The sequence below is a fragment of the Ranitomeya imitator genome, chromosome 9 (genome assembly GCF_032444005.1).
Source record: "Ranitomeya imitator isolate aRanImi1 chromosome 9, aRanImi1.pri, whole genome shotgun sequence".
In the NCBI taxonomy this organism is placed as follows: domain Eukaryota; kingdom Metazoa; phylum Chordata; class Amphibia; order Anura; family Dendrobatidae; genus Ranitomeya; species Ranitomeya imitator.
In genome coordinates this window covers 150,588,672-150,608,626 of record NC_091290.1, presented here as the reverse complement: position 1 = coordinate 150,608,626, position 19,955 = coordinate 150,588,672, and the positions used below count along the sequence as shown (strand labels likewise).

The 19,955-nt window shown below is 51.9% G+C and overlaps 1 protein-coding gene across 1 annotated transcript in view; it reads left to right on the top strand.

Annotated features, from left to right (window-relative positions):
- The window catches only part of JPH3 (junctophilin 3), an 83,104-nt gene that overhangs the window by 61,282 nt on the left and 1,867 nt on the right, over nt 1–19,955 (top strand). The window contains exons 3-4 of the mRNA XM_069739407.1: nt 6,100–6,224; nt 9,193–10,091. Of these exons, the coding sequence (XP_069595508.1) occupies nt 6,100–6,224; nt 9,193–10,091 (1,024 nt within the window). The remainder of the gene's footprint in view (nt 1–6,099; nt 6,225–9,192; nt 10,092–19,955) is intronic.

Genomic DNA, 19,955 nt, shown 5'->3' with positions numbered 1-19,955 from the left:
CGAGTGTCAGTGTCATCATCCTGTACCCCGAGTGTCAGTGTCATTATCCTGTACCCCCAGTGTCAGTGTCATTATCCTGTACCCCGAGTGTCAGTGTCATTATCCTGTACCCCGAGTGTCAGCGTCATTATCCTGTACCCCGAGTGTCAGAGTCATTATCCTGTACCCCGAGTGTCAGCGTCATCATCCTGTACCCCGAGTGTCAGCGTCATCATCCTGTACCCCGAGTGTCAGTGTCATCATCCTGTACCCCGAGTGTCGGCGTCAGTATCCTGTACCCCGAGGGTCAGCGATGAGGTGCTGCAGACTCAGACTTGGGGAGTCCATACATGTCTTCTCTGTGAAGCAGGGTAGATCTGATAATTAGCACAATCACTCTCATCATTTCTCGGGGTCTCCGTTGCTCCAGAGCTGCACTCCTAGTAACGGTGTGGACCTTCGGCTCTGATAAAGATGTCACCTTCCCGGATGACTCTTGTTCCTGACAGGTGTAAGACGTGCCCTGTGTTCTGCTCCTCAGGATATCAGGATATACAAGAGATCTGCAGAAAGATGCAATGCCGATGATGGACGAGTCTGTGGGGTCGCAGGGAGGCCGGTCACTTGCGCAGGGTAGTTACCTGAATCCTTCACACTGGCTCCTGAGATAACGCCACACCTACAGATCCTGGCTGTGGAGGTCGTCGTACTGAGTGGGGGCTGAGTGGGTATCTGAGAAGCGGGGGCTCTGCCTTGTGTTACCCCATTCTGCAGATCAGACCTCTCATTAATATCTCTATTCTTCATCACGGAGTAATTATATCTATACAGTCACCAACCATAACCACGCGACCAGTGTCAGAGGATAATGTCATTGATTATCTGGTGACAATGGCGCCTGTCAGGGGCGGATGTGTCATCAGCAAGAGATCCTTCATGGAGCTGGTGTCACGAGCTGGAAATACGAGCAAGAAACTGAGGGAAAGGCCGAGTAGTGATGTCTGGATGACGGGTCAGAGCATCTCCAAAACTGCAGGTCTTGTGGGTTGTTCCTCGATATTCTTAGTTTCTTGTGGGGTATTCCCAGTATGCAGTGAGTTGTATGGGGGTATTCCCAGTATGCAGAAGATCTTTTGGGGTGCTCCCGGTATAGGATGGGTCTTGTGAACTGTTTTCGGTATACTGTGGGGTGTTCCCGGTATGTGGTGGGTCTAGAGGAATGTTACCAGTATGTGGTGGGTACTGTGGGTCATTTGCGGTACACGGCGGGTCTTTGTTGTTTGTTCTTAGTACGCAGCAATTCTGGTGGGGTATTCTCTGTATGCAGTGAGTCTAGTGGAATGTTCCCAGTATGCAGTGTGTTCTGTGGGGTATCCCAAGTATTCAGGGATACTGTAGGGTGTTTCCGGTATGTGGCGGGTCTTGTGGAATGTTCCTGGTACACGGCAGATCTTTGTTGGGTGTTCTCGGTATGTGGCAAGTCTCATGGGGTGTTACCAGTATGCAGTGAGTCTAGTGGAATGTTCCCGGTATGCAGTGTGACCTGTGGGGTGTCCCTGGTAATTGGGGGAATTGTGGGGTGTACCCTGTATTGTGTGATGTCCCCGGTATGCGGCTGGTCTTGTGGAATCTTCCCAGTATGCGGTAGGTCTTCTGGGGTGTTCCCGGTACGTGGTGGGTGTTGTGGAATGTTCCCGGTATGCGACAGGTCTTGTTGGGTGTTCCTGGTACGCGGGGAAACTTTGTTGGGTGTTCTCGGTACGCGGCGGGTCTTGTTGGGTCTTCCCGGTATGAGGTGGGTCTTGTTGAGCGTTCCTGGGATGTGGCGGGTCTTGTTGGGCGTTCCCGGGATGCGGTGGGTCTTGTTCGGCGTTCCCGGTACAAGGTGGGTCTTGTTGGGTGTTCCCAGTACGCGGCAGGTCTTGTTGGGTGTTGCTGGTACGTGGCGGGTCTTGTTGGGCGCTCCCGGTACGAGGCGGGTCTTGTTGGGGTTGCCGGTACACGGCAGGTCTTGTTGGGTGTTTCCGGTACGCGGCGGGTCTTGTTGGGTGTTGCTGGTACGTGGCGGGTCTTGTTTGGCGCTCCTGGTACTAGGCGGGTCTTGTTGGGGGTTGCCGGTACGCAGCAGGTCTTGTTGGGTGTTCCCTGTATGAGGCGGGTCTTGTTGGGTGTTCTCGGTACGTGGGGAAACTTTGTTGGGTGTTCTCGTTACACGGCAGGTCTTGTTGGGTGTTCCCGGTATGCGACGGGTCTTGTTGGGTGTTCCCGGTACATGGCGGGTCTTGTAGGGCGTTTCCAGGATGCGGATGGCCTTGTTGGGCGTTCCCGGTTTGAGGTGGGTCTTGTTGGGTGTTCCCGGTATGAGGCGGGTCTTGTTGGGTGTTCCCGCTATGAGGCGGGTTTTGTTGGGTATTCACAGGACGAGGTGGGTCTTGTTGGGCATTGCCGTTACGCGGCGGGTCTTGTTGGGCGTTGCCGTTACGCGGCGGGACTTGTTGGGCGTTGCCGTTACGCAGCGGGTCTTGTTGGGCGTTGCCGTTACGCGGCGGGTCTTGTTGGGCATTGCCATTACGTGGCGGGTCTTGTTGGGCATTGCTGGTACGTGGAGGGTCTTGTTGGGTGTTGCTGGTATGTGGCAGGTCTATTTGGGCGTTCCCGGTACGAGGCGGGTCTTGTTGGGGGTTTCTGGTACACGGCGGGTCTTGTTGGGCGTTCCCGATACGCTGCTGTTTTTTTTGGGTGTTACTGGTACGAGGCGGGTCTTGTGGGCTTCCCAATATACAGTAGTTAGTACTCCAGTTTAAGGGCAATTGCACCCTATGATGTCGCTGAAGGAAGTATCCCATCCTCGGGTTTCAGGGCATTTCTTTGGGTGCAGCGCTGTCCGTCAGGGTGTTGTTTCCTTCTTATTCCGCCTCCCTTTTCTGGAGGCATTTCTGGAGGAATATTCCAACCTCCTCCGAGACCTTCCCCTATATTACAACCTTATTGCTGCGTGTCATCAGTTTAATACAGCGAATATTACACAGGGAATACATCCGAGAGCGGAAGATACAAGCGTCCCAGCGGCTATTGGCGTGTCTGTAGTATATGGTGTGGGGGAGGGGCAGCACTGAATTATAGCAGACAGCTCTTCGGGCGCTCGTTATGTCAGGTGCTCTTCTCATTAATTATGCAGATCACCCCCGGTCGCTGCAGTTAATAAGGATGTGGTTGATTATGGGCCGAGAGCAGCTGCAGAGCCGGAGTCTGGAGGCTGCGTGGCGTCCATCTTTGCAGCATTGTCATTAATTGCCACCTTGTCCACGGGAATTTGGGGGCAGGTGGTCGCAGTGGGCGGGGAGCCGCGTGTGAAATGATAGGTTGCTGTGGCATAAGGCGTGTGGCACTGCTCAGATGATTTCGGGAGCTTGCGTAGGCTTCTTTCCCAGCGATGCCAGATTTCTCAGTCTGCAGGAGAAGGCCGGCTGTCTGCAGCGGACATTAATAATTCAGCACAATTTGCACTCTGGTGGAAGCGCGCTATGGCTAATACAGTCCACGGCGGCCCCCAGAGACCCCCGTACAGGAAGCCAGGGTTCATCTCACAGTACTGTCCGGTCTGCAGAAGGAGCTGTAGAACTACAAGCCCCAGCATATGTCTACCATGACAAGGCGTGCGGAGACTTGTGGATTCAATGGCTGCGCCCCTGCAGTTACAGCAGCATTGATGCTGCATCCTATTCTCTGTTTTCCTCTTGCACCGCGGCGTCCCGGTCACCTGGCCGTGCAGAGAGCTGCAGTACGGCTCCAATAAAGTGAATGGGGCCGGTGGTGGGGGGGTCCGCTGTGCAAGAAAACCAGTCAAGGGAACAGCACACTTAGCTTTGCCCCCCACTCAGTCCAGCGTAGACCCCCAGAACACTTTTTAGGTTTCACCTCTTTTGCACTTGTTCATATACAGTGGGGGAAAAAAAAGTATTTAGTCAGCCCCCAATTGTGCAAGTTCTCCCAATTATAAAGATGAGAGAGGCCTGTAATAGACATCATAGGTCGACCACAACTATGAGAGTCACAATGAGAAAACAAATCCAGAAAATCAACTCGTCTGATCTGACAAGATTTATTTTGCAAATTATGGTGGAAAATAAGTATTTGGTCAATAACAAAATTTCATCTCAATACTTTGTAATATATCCTTTGTTGGCAATGACAGAGGTCAAACGTTTTCTGTAAGTCTTCACAAGGTTGCCACACACTGTTGTTGGTATGTTGGCCCATTCCTCCATGCAGATCTCCTCTAGAGCAGTGATGTTTTGGGCCTGTCGTTGGCCAACATGGACTTTCAACTCCCACCAAAGGTTTTCTATGGGGTTGAGATCTATAGACTGGCTAGGCCACTCAAACACCTTCATATGCTTCTTACGTAGTCACTCCTTCGATGCCCTGACGGTGTGCTTGGGATCATTATCATACTGAAAGACCCATCCACATTTCATCTTCAATGCCCTTGCTGATGGAAGGAGGTTTGCACTCAAAATCTCATGATTTATAGCCCCATTAATTGTTTCATGAACACAAATCAGTCGTTCTGGTCCCTTTGCAAAAAAACAACCCCAAAACATGAAGTTGCCACCCCCATGCTTCATAGTAGGTATGGTGTTCTTTGGATGCAACTCAGCATTCTGTCTCCTCCAGCCACGACGAGTTTTGTTTCTACCAAACAGTTCTACTTTGGTTTCATCAGACCATAGGACATTCTCCCAATACTCTTCTGGATAATCCAAATGCTCTCTAGCAAACTTCAGATGGGCCCGGACATGTACTGGCTTAAGCAGGGGGACACGTGACACTGCAGGACCTGAGTCCCTGGCAGCGTAGTGTGTTACTGATGGTAGCCTTTGTTACGGTGGTCCCAGCTCTATGCAGGTCATTCACTAGGTCCCCCTGTGTGGTTCTGGGATATTTGCTCACCGTTCTTGTGATCATTTTGACCCCACAGGGTGAGATCTTATGTGGAGCCCCAGATCGAGGGAGATTATCAGTGGTCTTGTATGTCTTCCATTTTCTTATTATTGCTCCCACTGTTGATTTCATCACATCAGCTGCTTGCCTATTGCAGATTCAGTCTTCCCAGCCGGGTGCAGGGCTACAATTTTGTTTCTGCTGTCCTTAGACAGCTCTTTGGTCTTCACCATAGTGGAGTTTGGACTGTTTGAAGTTGTAAACAGGTGTCCTTTATACTGATAACAAGGTCAAAGAGGAGCCATTACTACAGGTAATGAGTGGAGGACAGAGGAGCCTCTTAAAGAAGAAGTTACAGGTCTGTGAGAGCCAGAAATCCTGCATGGTTTTAGGTGACAAAATACTTATTTTCTACCATAATTTGAAAAATAAATCTTCCCAAATCAGACGAGGTGATTTTCTGGATTTGTTTTCTCATTGTGACTCTCATAGTTGTGGTCTACCTATGATGTCAGGTACAGGCCTCTCTCATCTTTATAAGTGGGAGAACTTGTACAATTGGGGGGCTGACTAAATACTTTTTTCCCCCCACTGTATTGCTTACACAGGTGCCCGCGGCCGCCGACACCTCCCTGTGATTAAGTTAAGAAAATAATTTAAAAAAAAACGAACTCTTATTCCAACATTCATGTAATATTTCCACTAATTCAGGAACTGGTGAGCAAAAGGGCCGCGCTCAATGCCAGGCAGCAGCTGCAAAGGCAATATTTTAGTGCTGGAAAATGAGGGTTAAAAATTCTGTCTCTTCAGTTTTTAGTAAGGACAGAGAAGAGCTGGACAGGGTCTAGGGGGTCACAGCTGCAATATTCACTGGCATCGGAGGCCTCCTCTGTAAGAAAGTAAATAATCAGCTACTAAAGAAAAGACCCCTGAAAAGTGATCTTTATAGTATACACGACCATCACATGGAGGCACGATGGCTTCAAGCGGACGGAGTTTTCTTGAGAATTTATTGTTTAATGGATCTGCTCCAAAATAAAAAGCCATATTGTTTGCAGACAGACAAGTCTCAGCATGCCTATGGTGTATGCCAGGGCATGCATGTTCTTGTAGTGCCCTCCTCCAGGATCGGAGCTGGATCTCAGTTTTTTTTATTTTCTGTCTTTTTCTGCTCAGGACGTCACATTCCAGGGCGAAGGCTGACGCAGCTGCTGCAGCGGCTCTCAAGGCGCAGGAAGAAGCTCAAATCGCCAGGATTGCTGCCAAAGAGTTCTCTCCATCCTTCCAGCACCGGGAAAACGGTGAGTGCCAGAGCGCCCCCTGCAGCCCGAGGTCCTCGCTGCTCGCTCACTGACGTCTGTGATTTCCATCCAAACCTTAGCGCCCCCTGTCTGCCACATACAGATAAGTTCTGAAATAGGCGTCCTATGTGCAGAGGTCCGGCAGAGCCGCGAGGGACAGCGTCACTAGCATCATGTGATTAGTCACAGCCAATCAGCTGGAGGCCTGAAGACATCACATGATCAGATACAGCAGCTCAGCAGACATATGAGAGGATTAGATACCCAGCTCAGCAGACAGTATCACACAGGAGAGGATTAGATACACAGCTCAGCAGACAGTATCACACAGGATAGGATTAGATACACGGCTCAGCAGTCAGTATCACACAGGATAGGATTAGATACACAGCTCAGCAGACAGTATCACACAGGAGAGGATTAGATACACGGCTCAGCAGACAGTATCACACAGGAGAGGATTAGATACACAGCTCAGCAGACAGTATCACACAGGAGAGGATTAGATACACGGCTCAGCAGTCAGTATCACACAGGATAGGATTAGATACACAGCTCAGCAGTCAGTATCACACAGGATAGGATTAGATACACAGCTCAGCAGTCAGTATCACACAGGATAGGATTAGATACACAGCTCAGCAGTCAGTATCACACAGGATAGGATTAGATACACGGCTCAGCAGTCAGTATCACACAGGAGAGGATTAGATACAGCTCAGCAGACAGTATTACATAGGATAGGATTAGATACACGGCTCAGCAGTCAGTATCACACAGGATAGGATTAGATACAGCTCAGCAGTCAGTATCACACAGGAGAGGATTAGATACACAGCTCAGCAGTCAGTATCACACAGGAGAGGATTAGATACACGGCTCAGCAGTCAGTATCACACAGGAGAGGATTAGATACACGGCTCAGCAGTCAGTATCACATAGGAGAGGATTAGATACACGGCTCAGCAGTCAGTATCACACAGGAGAGGATTAGATACACGGCTCAGCAGTCAGTATCACACAGGATAGGATTAGATACACGGCTCAGCAGGCAGTATCACACAGGATAGGATTAGATACACAGCTCAGCAGTCAGTATCACACAGGAGAGGATTAGATACCCAGCTCAGCAGTCAGTATCACACAGGAGAGGATTAGATACAGCTCAGCAGACAGTATCACATAGGATAGGATTAGATACACGGCTCAGCAGTCAGTATCACACAGGATAGGATTAGATACACGGCTCAGCAGTCAGTATCACACAGGAGAGGATTAGATACACGGCTCAGGAGACAGTATCACACAGGAGAGGATTAGATACACGGCTCAGCAGTCAGTATCACACAGGATAGGATTAGATACACGGCTCAGGAGACAGTATCACACAGGAGAGGATTAGATACACGGCTCAGCTGTCATTATCACATAGGATAGGATTAGATACACGGCTCAGCAGTCAGTATCACACAGGATAGGATTAGATACACGGCTCAGCTGTCATTATCACATAGGATAGGATTAGATACACGGCTCAGCAGTCAGTATCACATAGGATAGGATTAGATACATGGCTCAGCAGTCAGTATCACACAGGATAGGATTAGATACACGGCTCAGCTGTCATTATCACATAGGATAGGATTAGATACACGGCTCAGCATATAGTATCTGACATGAAGTACTCGGATACATGTCTGTGGATATTTCCTGGGACCTGTAGTGCGACATATACAGGGAGCGTGACGTGATCCGGCGTTGCAGCCGCTGTGGGGGGATTCTGCCAGAAGACGTTGCATAAGGCTGAGGTACTCCTGATACCGGAGGGGGAAGGGCAGGCTGGCGAGCAGTTAGCCGGCACGTCCCTAGAGCCAGGTGCTCACCACAAGAGCAGCATGCTGCCGCCGCTGCCAGTTACATGACCCGCGCCGCCCACCCTCAGCGCTGCCGCCGCTGCCAGTCACATGACCCGCGCTACCCACCCTCAGCGCTGCCGCCGTGCACACCGTCAGGTATCGTTACCCTGCCACATGTGCGCAGACCCCCGCTCGCCCCTCACACACATACACCGGAGTCAGTCGTGTTCCGAGTGCTCAGAATTCTTGTATTACTTAGATAATGAGTCCTGGAGAACTGACATTCCTCTGTGACTCCTCCTGGGAATGTAGTGTCTGCTGGGCGTTACCCATCCTGCGGTCCAGGGGGCGTGTCCAGAACCAGCAGTACTGATTGGACAGGGACAAGCCCCACAACTGGTGCATTTCCAGGAGGCTGTAAGAGCAGATGCTTGGGGAATGCGAGGGTCTGCTGAATGGACATGGCAGTAGGTTAGATACTTAATTATTTCCATTTATTACAAAATGTATCAAAAAAGTAACAAGTGCATTTAAAGGGGAAATCACCAATTTCCATGTTCCCACATTGCCGGATATCCCCCATGTATAGTCAGTAGCGCCCCAGTCATGGGCTGACAGCCGGGCCCCTTACCTGCCCATGAGGGGCCACTAGAGGTTACAGGTGGCTGACTGATCAGGACGGGGGGAGGCAGTTGGACGTTTTCTTCCACGTTTCTTGCTGCCATTTCTGATGAGGAGAGTAGTCCCGGCTAGAAGTAGTCAGCGCTCTGTGCCTGTAATTGCAGCTAGCGGGCGTCCATAATTTATGAGCGACAGTGTCAGCGCCGGGATAGTGTAACCGAGAAGCCTGGAATCCGTGCAGCAGCGCGACCAGAAGTGATTTCATCCGGGGAGAGGGGGCCACGTAGAGAATGAAGTGAGGACCCTCAGGGGAAGGAACGAGCCCTCGTCCACGGAGGTAGCCGTGTCATGTGACAGCTATTATCGCACAGTCGCCCCCTACTGTTGAAGATTTTTAGGACAGACCCCCCAGTAATGTGTAAGACCCTCGACGCCAGTTTTTGCCGCCAACATTGGTAACTTTTTTTTCTTTTCTGACTTTCCGTGTTCAGGGCTAAAGTGCCAGAGGCCAAAACATCAGAACTCGTGTGACGACATCGAGGTCATCTCAACGGAGACGCCGCCGCAGCCAGACAGCCCAGAACTGTACAGGAAAGGGACCACGCCGTCAGACGTGACGCCAGACGACAGCCCCATGAGAAGCCCCCTGTGCAGCCCGCCATCCACCCCACCACAGCCAGCGCCCAAGTCTAGGAATAAGAGCGCCCACTTCTCCCGACAGTTGTCTGTGGACGAGGACCGGGGAGGGGACATTCAGATGTTGCTGGAGAGTCGGGCCGGGGACTATGTTAGACCTAACAGCTGGGTGGAGGTTGGTGGGAGTAGAGTCGGGATGGTGGCGGGGAATCCTCTGGGACCTTGTTCCATCCCTGAAGAGCTCATGATGAAGAGCAGCGGCCACAAACACGTGGTTTCCAACCACAAGCCAAGAGAACGGTGGGCCGACACCCCAACCACCGTATCGTGGACTTCCCACAGGACCCACAACCACAGCCCGGGCGCCAACAAGCTCCTGGAGGTGGACGAGGAGAAACTCAGCAACTACGAGATGGAGATGAAGCCGCTGAAAAGAATGGATTCTTATATGCAAGAGATTCACACCCAAAAAAGACACTACAGCAAAGCAGGGCCCCGGAGCCCGGCCGAGGGCCACCACCTGGAGGAGCGCATGTACGGGGTCCAGAGACTGCGCTCCAAACCTCAGAACAAGGAGAACTTGCGGCCGACAGCTGCTGCTGAGCCCACCGTGCAGAAACTGGAGACGCTGCGGTTTGGGGAGAAGGGCGAGTCGCGGCTCCTGCGGCGAGATTTAACCCTTTCCCCACCACAGAAATCTTTACCTGTTGCACTAGAATCCGACGAGGAGAACACGACTGAGCTCAAACCCACGGTAAGGTCCACCGCCATGTATAAAGCATGCATGTCCCAATGAGGCCCCCATAATAGTCGTGTGACTCTACAAGTGCTTGTGCCGTGCTGAGTGACAGCACAGGGCTGCACTAGGTTGTGTACTGGCAGTCCTATGTAAATCACCCCGTGATCAGAATGATCTGTGATGGGTTCAGTTCTGCTACATCCGTCCATGATGCTTTATACACTACATGTAGCATTATACACGTAATACCACACTGCACCACTTGTAGAGGTCGCGACAAATAGCCCCGCGTGCAGATATCACGCCACGTAACCCCGCGTGCTGTCACGCTGCGTAGCCCCGTGTGTTGATGTCGCGTCACCCCACCCTGCGTGCTGATGTCGCGCTGCCCTGCCCCGCGTTCAGATGTCGCGCCACGTAACCCCGCGTGCTGTCGCACTGCGTAGCCCCGTGTGTTGATGTCGCGTCACCCCACCCTGCGTGCTGATGTCGCACTGCCCCACCCCGCGAGCTGATGTCGCGCTACCCCGCATTCAGATGTCGCACCACGTAGCCCCGCATGCTGATGTCGCGCCGTGTAGCCCCGTGTGCTGATGTCACGCTGCCCTGCCCCGCGTTCAGATGTCGCGCCGCGTCACCCCACCCCGCGTGCTGATGTCACGCTGCCCTGCCACGCGTTCAGATGTCGCGCCACATAGCCCCGCGTGCTGATGTCGCGCCGCGTAGCCCCGTGTGCTGATGTCGTGTCGCCCCACCCTGCATGCAAATGTCGCCCCGAGTGCGGATGTCGCGCCTCCCTGCCCTTTGTGCAGATGTCACCCCCGAGTGCGGATGTCGCGCCTCCCTGCCCCGCGTGCAGATGTCGCCCCCGCGTGCAGATGTCGCCCCCGAGTGCAGATGTCGCCCCCGAGTGCAGATGTCGTGCCTCCCTGCCCCGCGTGCAGATGTCGCCCCCGAGTGCGGATGTCGCGTCTCCCTGCCCCGCGTGCAGATGTCGCCCCCGAGTGCGGATGTCGCGTCTCCCTGCCCCGCGTGCGGATGTCGCGTCTCCCTGCCCCGCGTGCAGATGTCGCCCCCGAGTGCGGATGTCGCGTCTCCCTGCCCCGCGTGCAGATGTCGCGTCTCCCTGCCCCGCGTGCAGATGTCGCCCCCGAGTGCGGATGTCGCGTCTCCCTGCCCCGCGTGCAGATGTCGCCCCGGAGTGCGGATGTCGCGCCTCCCTGCCCCGCGTGCAGATGTCGCCCCCGAGTGCGGATGTCGCGCCTCCCTGCCCCGCGTGCAGATGTCGCCCCCGAGTGCGGATGTCGCGTCTCCCTGCCCCGCGTGCAGATGTCGCCCCCGAGTGCGGATGTCGCGTCTCCCTGCCCCGCGTGCAGATGTCGCGTCTCCCTGCCCCGCGTGCAGATGTGGCCCCCGAGTGCGGATGTCGCGTCTCCCTGCCCCGCGTGCAGATGTCGCCCCGGAGTGCGGATGTCGCGCCTCCCTGCCCCGCGTGCAGATGTCGCCCCCGAGTGCGGATGTCGCGCCTCCCTGCCCCGCGTGCAGATGTCGCCCCCGAGTGCGGATGTCGCGTCTCCCTGCCCCGCGTGCAGATGTCGCCCCCGAGTGCGGATGTCGCGCCTCCCTGCCCCGCGTGCAGATGTCGCCCCCGAGTGCGGATGTCGCCCCCGAGTGCGGATGTCGCGTCTCCCTGCCCCGCGTGCAGATGTCGCCCCCGAGTGCGGATGTCGCGCCTCCCTGCCCCGCGTGCAGATGTCGCCCCTGAGTGCGGATGTCGCGTCTCCCTGCCCCGCGTGCAGATGTCGCCCCCTGCCCCGCGTGCAGATGTCGCCCCCGAGTGCGGATGTCGCGCCTCCCTGCCCCGCGTGCTGATGTCGCCCCGGAGTGCGGATGTCGCGCCTCCCTGCCCCACGTGCAGATGTCGCCCCCGAGTGCGGATGTCGCCCCCGAGTGCGGATGTCGCGTCTCCCTGCCCCGCGTGCAGATGTCGCCCCCGAGTGCGGATGTCGCGCCTCCCTGCCCCGCGTGCAGATGTCGCCCCCGAGTGCGGATGTCGCGTCTCCCTGCCCCGCGTGCAGATGTCGCCCCCGAGTGCGGATGTCGCGCCTCCCTGCCCCGCGTGCAGATGTCGCCCCTGAGTGCGGATGTCGCGTCTCCCTGCCCCGCGTGCAGATGTCGCCCCCGAGTGCGGATGTCGCGCCTCCCTGCCCCGCGTGCTGATGTCGCCCCGGAGTGCGGATGTCGCGCCTCCCTGCCCCGCGTGCAGATGTCGCCCCCGAGTGCGGATGTCGCGCCTCCCTGCCCCGCGTGCAGATGTCGCCCCCGAGTGCGGATGTCGCGCCTCCCTGCCCCGCGTGCAGATGTCGCCCCCGAGTGCGGATGTCGCGCCTCCCTGCCCCGCGTGCAGATGTCGCCCCCGAGTGCGGATGTCGCGTCTCCCTGCCCCGCGTGCAGATGTCGCCCCCGAGTGCGGATGTCGCGTCTCCCTGCCCCGCGTGCAGATGACGCCCCCGAGTGCGGATGTCGCGTCTCCCCGCGTGCGGATGTTGCGCTGCCCTGCCCCGTGGACATAAAGTTGTGATAGTGTTCACCCCCTTCCTGGTTTCTTATTCTTTTGCATGTTTCTTACACTTAATGTTTCCAATCAACAAACAAATTAGACAAAGATAACAAATAATCACAAAATGCAGTTTATAAATGAAGGTCTTTATTATTAAGGGAAAAAGAAATCCAAACCTCAGGGTCACTAATTACCCGGGAAGGGGGGGGGGGGATTATATATGAGTAATTACCTGGAGGAGGGGGCATGTCACTAATTACCTGGAGGAGGGGGCATGTCACTAATTACCTGGAGGAGGGGGCAATATTGTGCAGTTTCACCTGTCTTTCACTAGGGGGACTTGTCAGGGAGTCACAAAAACATTGAACTTTAGGAAGGCAAAGTTTGAACAGCTTAGAGATGCCCTTAATCTGGTAGACTGGGACAATATCCTCAGAAATAAGAATACAGATAATAAATGGGAAATGTTTAAGAACATCCTAAATAGGCAGTGTAAGCGGTTTATACCTTGTGGGAATAAAAGGACTAGAAATAGGAAAAACCCAATGTGGCTAAACAAAGAAGTAAGGCAGGCAATTAACAGTAAAAAGAAAGCATTTGCACTACTAAAGCAGGATGGCACCATTGAAGCTCTAAAAAACTATAGGGAGAAAAATACTTTATCTAAAAAACTAATTAAAGCTGCCAAAAAGGAAACAGAGAAGCACATTGCTAAGGAGAGTAAAACTAATCCCAAACTGTTCTTCAACTATATCAATAGTAAAAGAATAAAAACTGAAAATGTAGGCCCCTTAAAAAATAGTGAGGAAAGAATGGTTGTAGATGACGAGGAAAAAGCTAACATATTAAACACCTTCTTCTCCACGGTATTCACGGTGGAAAATGAAATGCTAGGTGAAATCCCAAGAAACAATGAAAACCCTATATTAAGGGTCACCAATCTAACCCAAGAAGAGGTGCGAAACCGGCTAAATAAGATTAAAATAGATAAATCTCCGGGTCCGGATGGCATACACCCACGAGTACTAAGAGAACTAAGTAATGTAATAGATAAACCATTATTTCTTATTTTTAGTGACTCTATAGCGACAGGGTCTGTTCCGCAGGACTGGCGCATAGCAAATGTGGTGCCAATATTCAAAAAGGGCTCTAAAAGTGAACCTGGAAATTATAGGCCAGTAAGTCTAACCTCTATTGTTGGTAAAATATTTGAAGGGTTTCTGAGGGATGTTATTCTGGATTATCTCAATGAGAATAACTGTTTAACTCCATATCAGCATGGGTTTATGAGAAATCGCTCCTGTCAAACCAATCTAATCAGTTTTTATGAAGAGGTAAGCTATAGACTGGACCACGGTGAGTCATTGGACGTGGTATATCTCGATTTTTCCAAAGCGTTTGATACCGTGCCGCACAAGAGGTTGGTACACAAAATGAGAATGCTTGGTCTGGGGGAAAATGTGTGTAAATGGGTTAGTAACTGGCTTAGTGATAGAAAGCAGAGGGTGGTTATAAATGGTATAGTCTCTAACTGGGTCGCTGTGACCAGTGGGGTACCGCAGGGGTCAGTATTGGGACCTGTTCTCTTCAACATATTCATTAATGATCTGGTAGAAGGTTTACACAGTAAAATATCGATATTTGCAGATGATACAAAACTATGTAAAGCAGTTAATACAAGAGAAGATAGTATTCTGCTACAGATGGATCTGGATAAGTTGGAAACTTGGGCTGAAAGGTGGCAGATGAGGTTTAACAATGATAAATGTAAGGTTATACACATGGGAAGAAGGAATCAATATCACCATTACACACTGAATGGGAAACCACTGGGTAAATCTGACAGGGAGAAGGACTTGGGGATCCTAGTTAATGATAAACTTACCTGGAGCAGCCAGTGCCAGGCAGCAGCTGCCAAGGCAAACAGGATCATGGGGTGCATTAAAAGAGGTCTGGATACACATGATGAGAGCATTATACTGCCTCTGTACAAATCCCTAGTTAGACCGCACATGGAGTACTGTGTCCAGTTTTGGGCACCGGTGCTCAGGAAGGATATAATGGAACTAGAGAGAGTACAAAGGAGGGCAACAAAATTAATAAAGGGGATGGGAGAACTACAATACCCAGATAGATTAGCGAAATTAGGATTATTTAGTCTAGAAAAAAGACGACTGAGGGGCGATCTAATAACCATGTATAAGTATATAAGGGGACAATACAAATATCTCGCTGAGGATCTGTTTATACCAAGGAAGGTGACGGGCACAAGGGGGCATTCTTTGCGTCTGGAGGAGAGAAGGTTTTTCCACCAACATAGAAGAGGATTCTTTACTGTTAGGGCAGTGAGAATCTGGAATTGCTTGCCTGAGGAGGTGGTGATGGCGAACTCAGTCGAGGGGTTCAAGAGAGGCCTGGATGTCTTCCTGGAGCAGAACAATATTGTATCATACAATTATTAGGTTCTGTAGAAGGACGTAGATCTGGGTATTTATTATGATGGAATATAGGCTGAACTGGATGGACAAATGTCTTTTTTCGGCCTTACTAACTATGTTACTATGTTACTATGTCACTAATTACCCGGGAAGGGGGGGGGGGGGGATTATATATGAGTAATTACCTGGAGGAGGGGGCATGTCACTAATTACCTGGAGGAGGGGGCATGTCACTAATTACCTGGAGGAGGGGGCATGTCACTAATTACCCGGGAAGGGGGGGAATATATATGAGTAATTACCTGGAGGACGGGGCATGTCACTAATTGCATGGAGGAGGGGGAGATATATCACTAATTACCTGGAGGAGGGGGAGATATATCACCAATTACACGCGTGGGGGGGGGGGACATGTCACTGATTACACAGTATGGATTAACCCCTGATGTTGCAGAGCTGCCTCCACACCCGCTGGCCGTTCCCTCCCCTCTGTGACAGGACGCTGGGATCTCGGTGCACCCGTCGCATCCAGCCTGCGACCATCACTGCCGCACTTGGTTGGCTGCCCGAATCTTGTTGCTAGGCAACTTTATATACTTCCCCCAGTCACCTGACCACTGCTGAGGAGGCCGACGGGTGGAGGGGAAATCACAGATCATACAGGGGGTAGGTCATGAAATTACATGGCCCACATATTACTAGTTACCCTGGGGAGAGGGGGGGTCATATCACAAATACCACGTGAGGGGGGGTACATACGTGGTCAAAATTGTTGGTACCCCACGTTTAGTGTCAGAAAAACCCACAATGGTCACAGAAATAGCTTGAATCTGACAAAAGTAATAACTAAAAAAAATCTATGAAAATGAACAAATGAAAGTCAGACATTGCTTTTCCGCCATGCTTCCACAGAATTTAACAAAAAAAAAAATAAAACTGATGAAATCAGCCTGGACACAACCTTTTGAGGCAATCACTGCAATCAGACGATTCCTGTACCTGTCAATGAGACTTCTGCGCCTCTCGACAGGTGTTGTGGCCGCTTCTCAAGAGCAAACTGCTCCAGTTGTCTCGTGTTTGAAGGTTGCCTTTTCCAGACAGCAGGTTTCAGCTCTTTCCAAAGATGCTCAATAGGATTTAGGTCAGGGCTCATAGAAGGCCACGTCACAATAGTCCATTGGTTTCCTCTTGGCCATTCTTGGGGGTTTTTAGCTGTGTGTTTTGCATCATTATCCTGCTGTAAGACCCATGGCCTGCGACTGAGACCAAGCTTTCTGACACTGGGCAGCACATTTCTCTCTAGAATCCCTTGATAGTCTTGAGATTTCATTGTACCCTGCACAGATTCTAGATACCCTGTGCCAGATGCAGCAAAGCAGCCCCAGAACATAACAGAGCCTCCTCCATGCTTCACAGTAGGGACAGTGTTCTTTTCTTGATATGCTTCATTTTTCCTTCTGTGAACATAGAGCTGATGTGCCTTGCCAAAAAGTTCCATTTTTGTCTGATCTGTCCATAGGACATTCTCCCAGAAGCTTTGTGGCTTGTCAACATGTAGTTTGGCAAATTCCAGTCTGGCTTTTTACGATTATTTTTCAACAATGGTGGCCTCCTTGGTCGTCTCCCATGAAGTCCACTTTGGCTCATACAACGACGGATGGTGCGATCTGACACTGATGTTCCTTGAGCTTGAAGTTCACCTTTAATCGGTTTAGAAGTTTTCTGGGCTCTTTTGTTACCATTCGTATTATCCGTCTCTTTGATTTGTCATCAATGTTCCTCCTGCGGCCACGTCCAGGGAGGTCGGCTACAGTCCCATGGATCTTACATTTCTGAATAATATGTGCAGCTGTAGTCACAGGAACATCAAGCTGCTTGGAGACGTCTTATAACGTTTATCTGTAACATGTTTGTCTATAATTTTCTTTCTAATCTCCTGAGACAACTCTTTCCTTCGCTTCCTCTGGTCCATGCTGAGTGTGATACTCACCATGTCACCACACAGCACAGTATCTGTAGCCCTATATACAGGCCACTGACTGATTCCAGGATTGTAGACCCCTGTGGTGCTAGTTAGTGGACACACCGCGATTTAACATGTCCCTTTTGTCACATTATTTTCAAGGGTCCCATTATTTCTGTCCAGGCCGATTTCATGAGTTTTATTTTTTTTTTTTAATTCTTGGAAGCATGGTGGAAAAGCAATGTCTGACTGTCATTTGCTCATGATCATAGATCTTTTATTTATTATTACTTTTGTCAGATTCAAGGTATTTCTGTCACCATTGTGGGGTTTTCTGTTATTAAACGAGGGCTGCAAACAATTTGGACCATGTATGCATCACCAATACCAAATGGTGGGGAACATTTCACTAAATACACGGAGGGAGGAGATAAATCCCTCCCCTCCCGTGTGATTGGTGATATGTCCCTCCCCTCCCGAGTGATTGGCGATATGTCCCTCCCCTCCCGTGTGATTGGCGATATGTCCCTCCCCTCCCGTGTGATTGGCGACATGTCCCTCCCCTCCCGTGTGATTGGTGATATGTCCCTCCCGTGTGATTGGCGATATGTCCCTCCCGTGTGATTGGTGATATGTCCCTCCCGTGTGATTGGTGATATGTCCCTCCCGTGTGATTGGTGATATGTCCCTCCCGTGTGATTGGTGATATGTCCCTCCCGTGTGATTGGCGATACGTCCCTCCCCTCCCGTGTGATTGGCGATACGTCGCTCCCCTCCCGTGTGATTGGCGATACGTCCCTCCCCTCCCGTGTGATTGGCGATACGTCCCTCCCCTCCCGTGTGATTGGCGATACGTCCCTCCCCTCCCGTGTGATTGGCGATACGTCCCTCCCCTCCCGTGTGATTGGCGATACGTCCCACCCCTCCCGTGTGATTGGCGATACGTCCCACCCCTCCCGTGTGATTGGCGATACGTCCCACCCCTCCCGTGTGATTGGCGATACGTCCCTCCCCTCCCGTGTGATTGGCGATATGTCCCTCCCCTCCCGTGTGATTGGCGATATGTCCCACCCCTCCCGTGTGATTGGTGATATGTCCCACCCCTCCCGTGTGATTGGCGATACGTCCCTCCCCTCCCGTGTGATTGGCGATATGTCCCTCCCCTCCCGTGTGATTGGCGATATGTCCCACCCCTCCCGTGTGATTGGTGATATGTCCCTCCCCTCCCGAGTGATTGGTGATATGTCCCTCCCCTCCCGTGTGATTGGTGATATGTCCCTCCCCTCCCGTGTGATTGGTGATATGTCCCTCCCCGGGTAATTTGTGGTACATCACTAATTACGGGGAGAGGATATATCATCTTTGTATCTTCTCTGTCATCTCTGCACAGCTGTGATGTCACTGGTCATGTGATTTGTATATGACGTGATGACATCACACATGAGTATCACAGAGGAGGGTCGCGGCTTCAGTGCAGATGGGGGGATACAATGAGGGGAGCTGGCCTGCAGCACTACAGGGGGTGACATGTGCAGGACAAAGTGTCTTCTCTTCAGCACCATGGACAGTGCTAGGACTGACAGCCATTATCAGCCTCATAGAAGTGGATGGAGATTGTGCATCGGCTGCCGGTGACTGGGGGAAGCGCTCACCTGACAGCGGCACAGCTCATGATGGCGGTGTTATAGCCAGACGTCGGTGCTTCCTCCTTACATATGGCGTCTTGTCCCGCTCTCTGTACGTTTCCTCCGGTTTTCTCCATCTTCTTCAGGACATTTCCCGTCTTTGCTCCGGTATTGACCTCCGGTGTAATTGCTGGGCCGGGATAAGAGCGGTGAACGCATCAGGGCTGCAGATCGTCGCTCATCTCCATTCGCAGCTTGTAAGGAATCCTCCACGGACGTCGTTATCCCTGACTGTGTATATTGCAGTATTGACCGGCGGGCGCTGATCCGGTGCTGCAGGCACTCGCTCATTACCTGCAGCCGATTCGTATTCATCGACCACTTTACATCGGTGTTTTATCAGATCCGGTAATGAAGCTGCAGCCTGGTCCTTGTTAGCAGTCGTCAGGTCGGGGGGCCGGTGAATGGCTGCATCTATGGCGCCAGATCGGATATGCCCTTATGGGGGGCCTGAACCTTGTGGAGACCTTTCTGCTTGGCGATGGAGCTTGAGGCTTGCAGATTATCTGGGGCAATTGCCTAATAATTGCTTATATTAATGGAAAGGTGGGTTATCAGTGTCGCCTTCTCATCACTGGGGTCCGGGGGTCACTTGAGTGCAGTCAGTCTCACGGCCATCAATACCTAATGAGGTTCCAATGCAAAATGTCGCACTGCAACTGCCAAACTTGGAAATACGGGATGCAACACAGTAGTTGCCTACGACCTTACAGGAATACATAAAGTAGTATTTTCAGCGAGCCCAGACGTTTAGGGGGGATGTAAGGTTTTGAAATACCCTCTTAGGGATCGCTGAGTTGATATAGGGGTCTTTGTTATAATGGCTGCGGCCAAGAATAGAGTCTGCTGCTCTGGAGGACTTGTCCTGTATTACACCATTGATATGTATAGGCACTCTGCAAAGCTTCATTACCCCAGTGGGGGCGCTGCAGGGAAGGTAAGCCCTTAATACCAGGTTTCCAGTTATATCACTGGGGTTCCGGGGTGGGGGGCACCTAGACTGAGTAGTTGGTTCCTGGACTGTCGTCAGGAGAGGCTGGAAAGGTATCTGGACACTTATCTGGAGCAGAGTCAAGTGGAAGATGAAGCAAAATCCTGGTGATGGCAGGATGCTCTGCTGCCTGAAAACTCAGGTGGCACAAAGCCACCCGAGCCGAGCACAGAGGCAGATGGAAATAGGGAAAGGCAACAAAGCCCAGCGCTGGAGCTGGCACACGCAACTTAGAAGCCTAC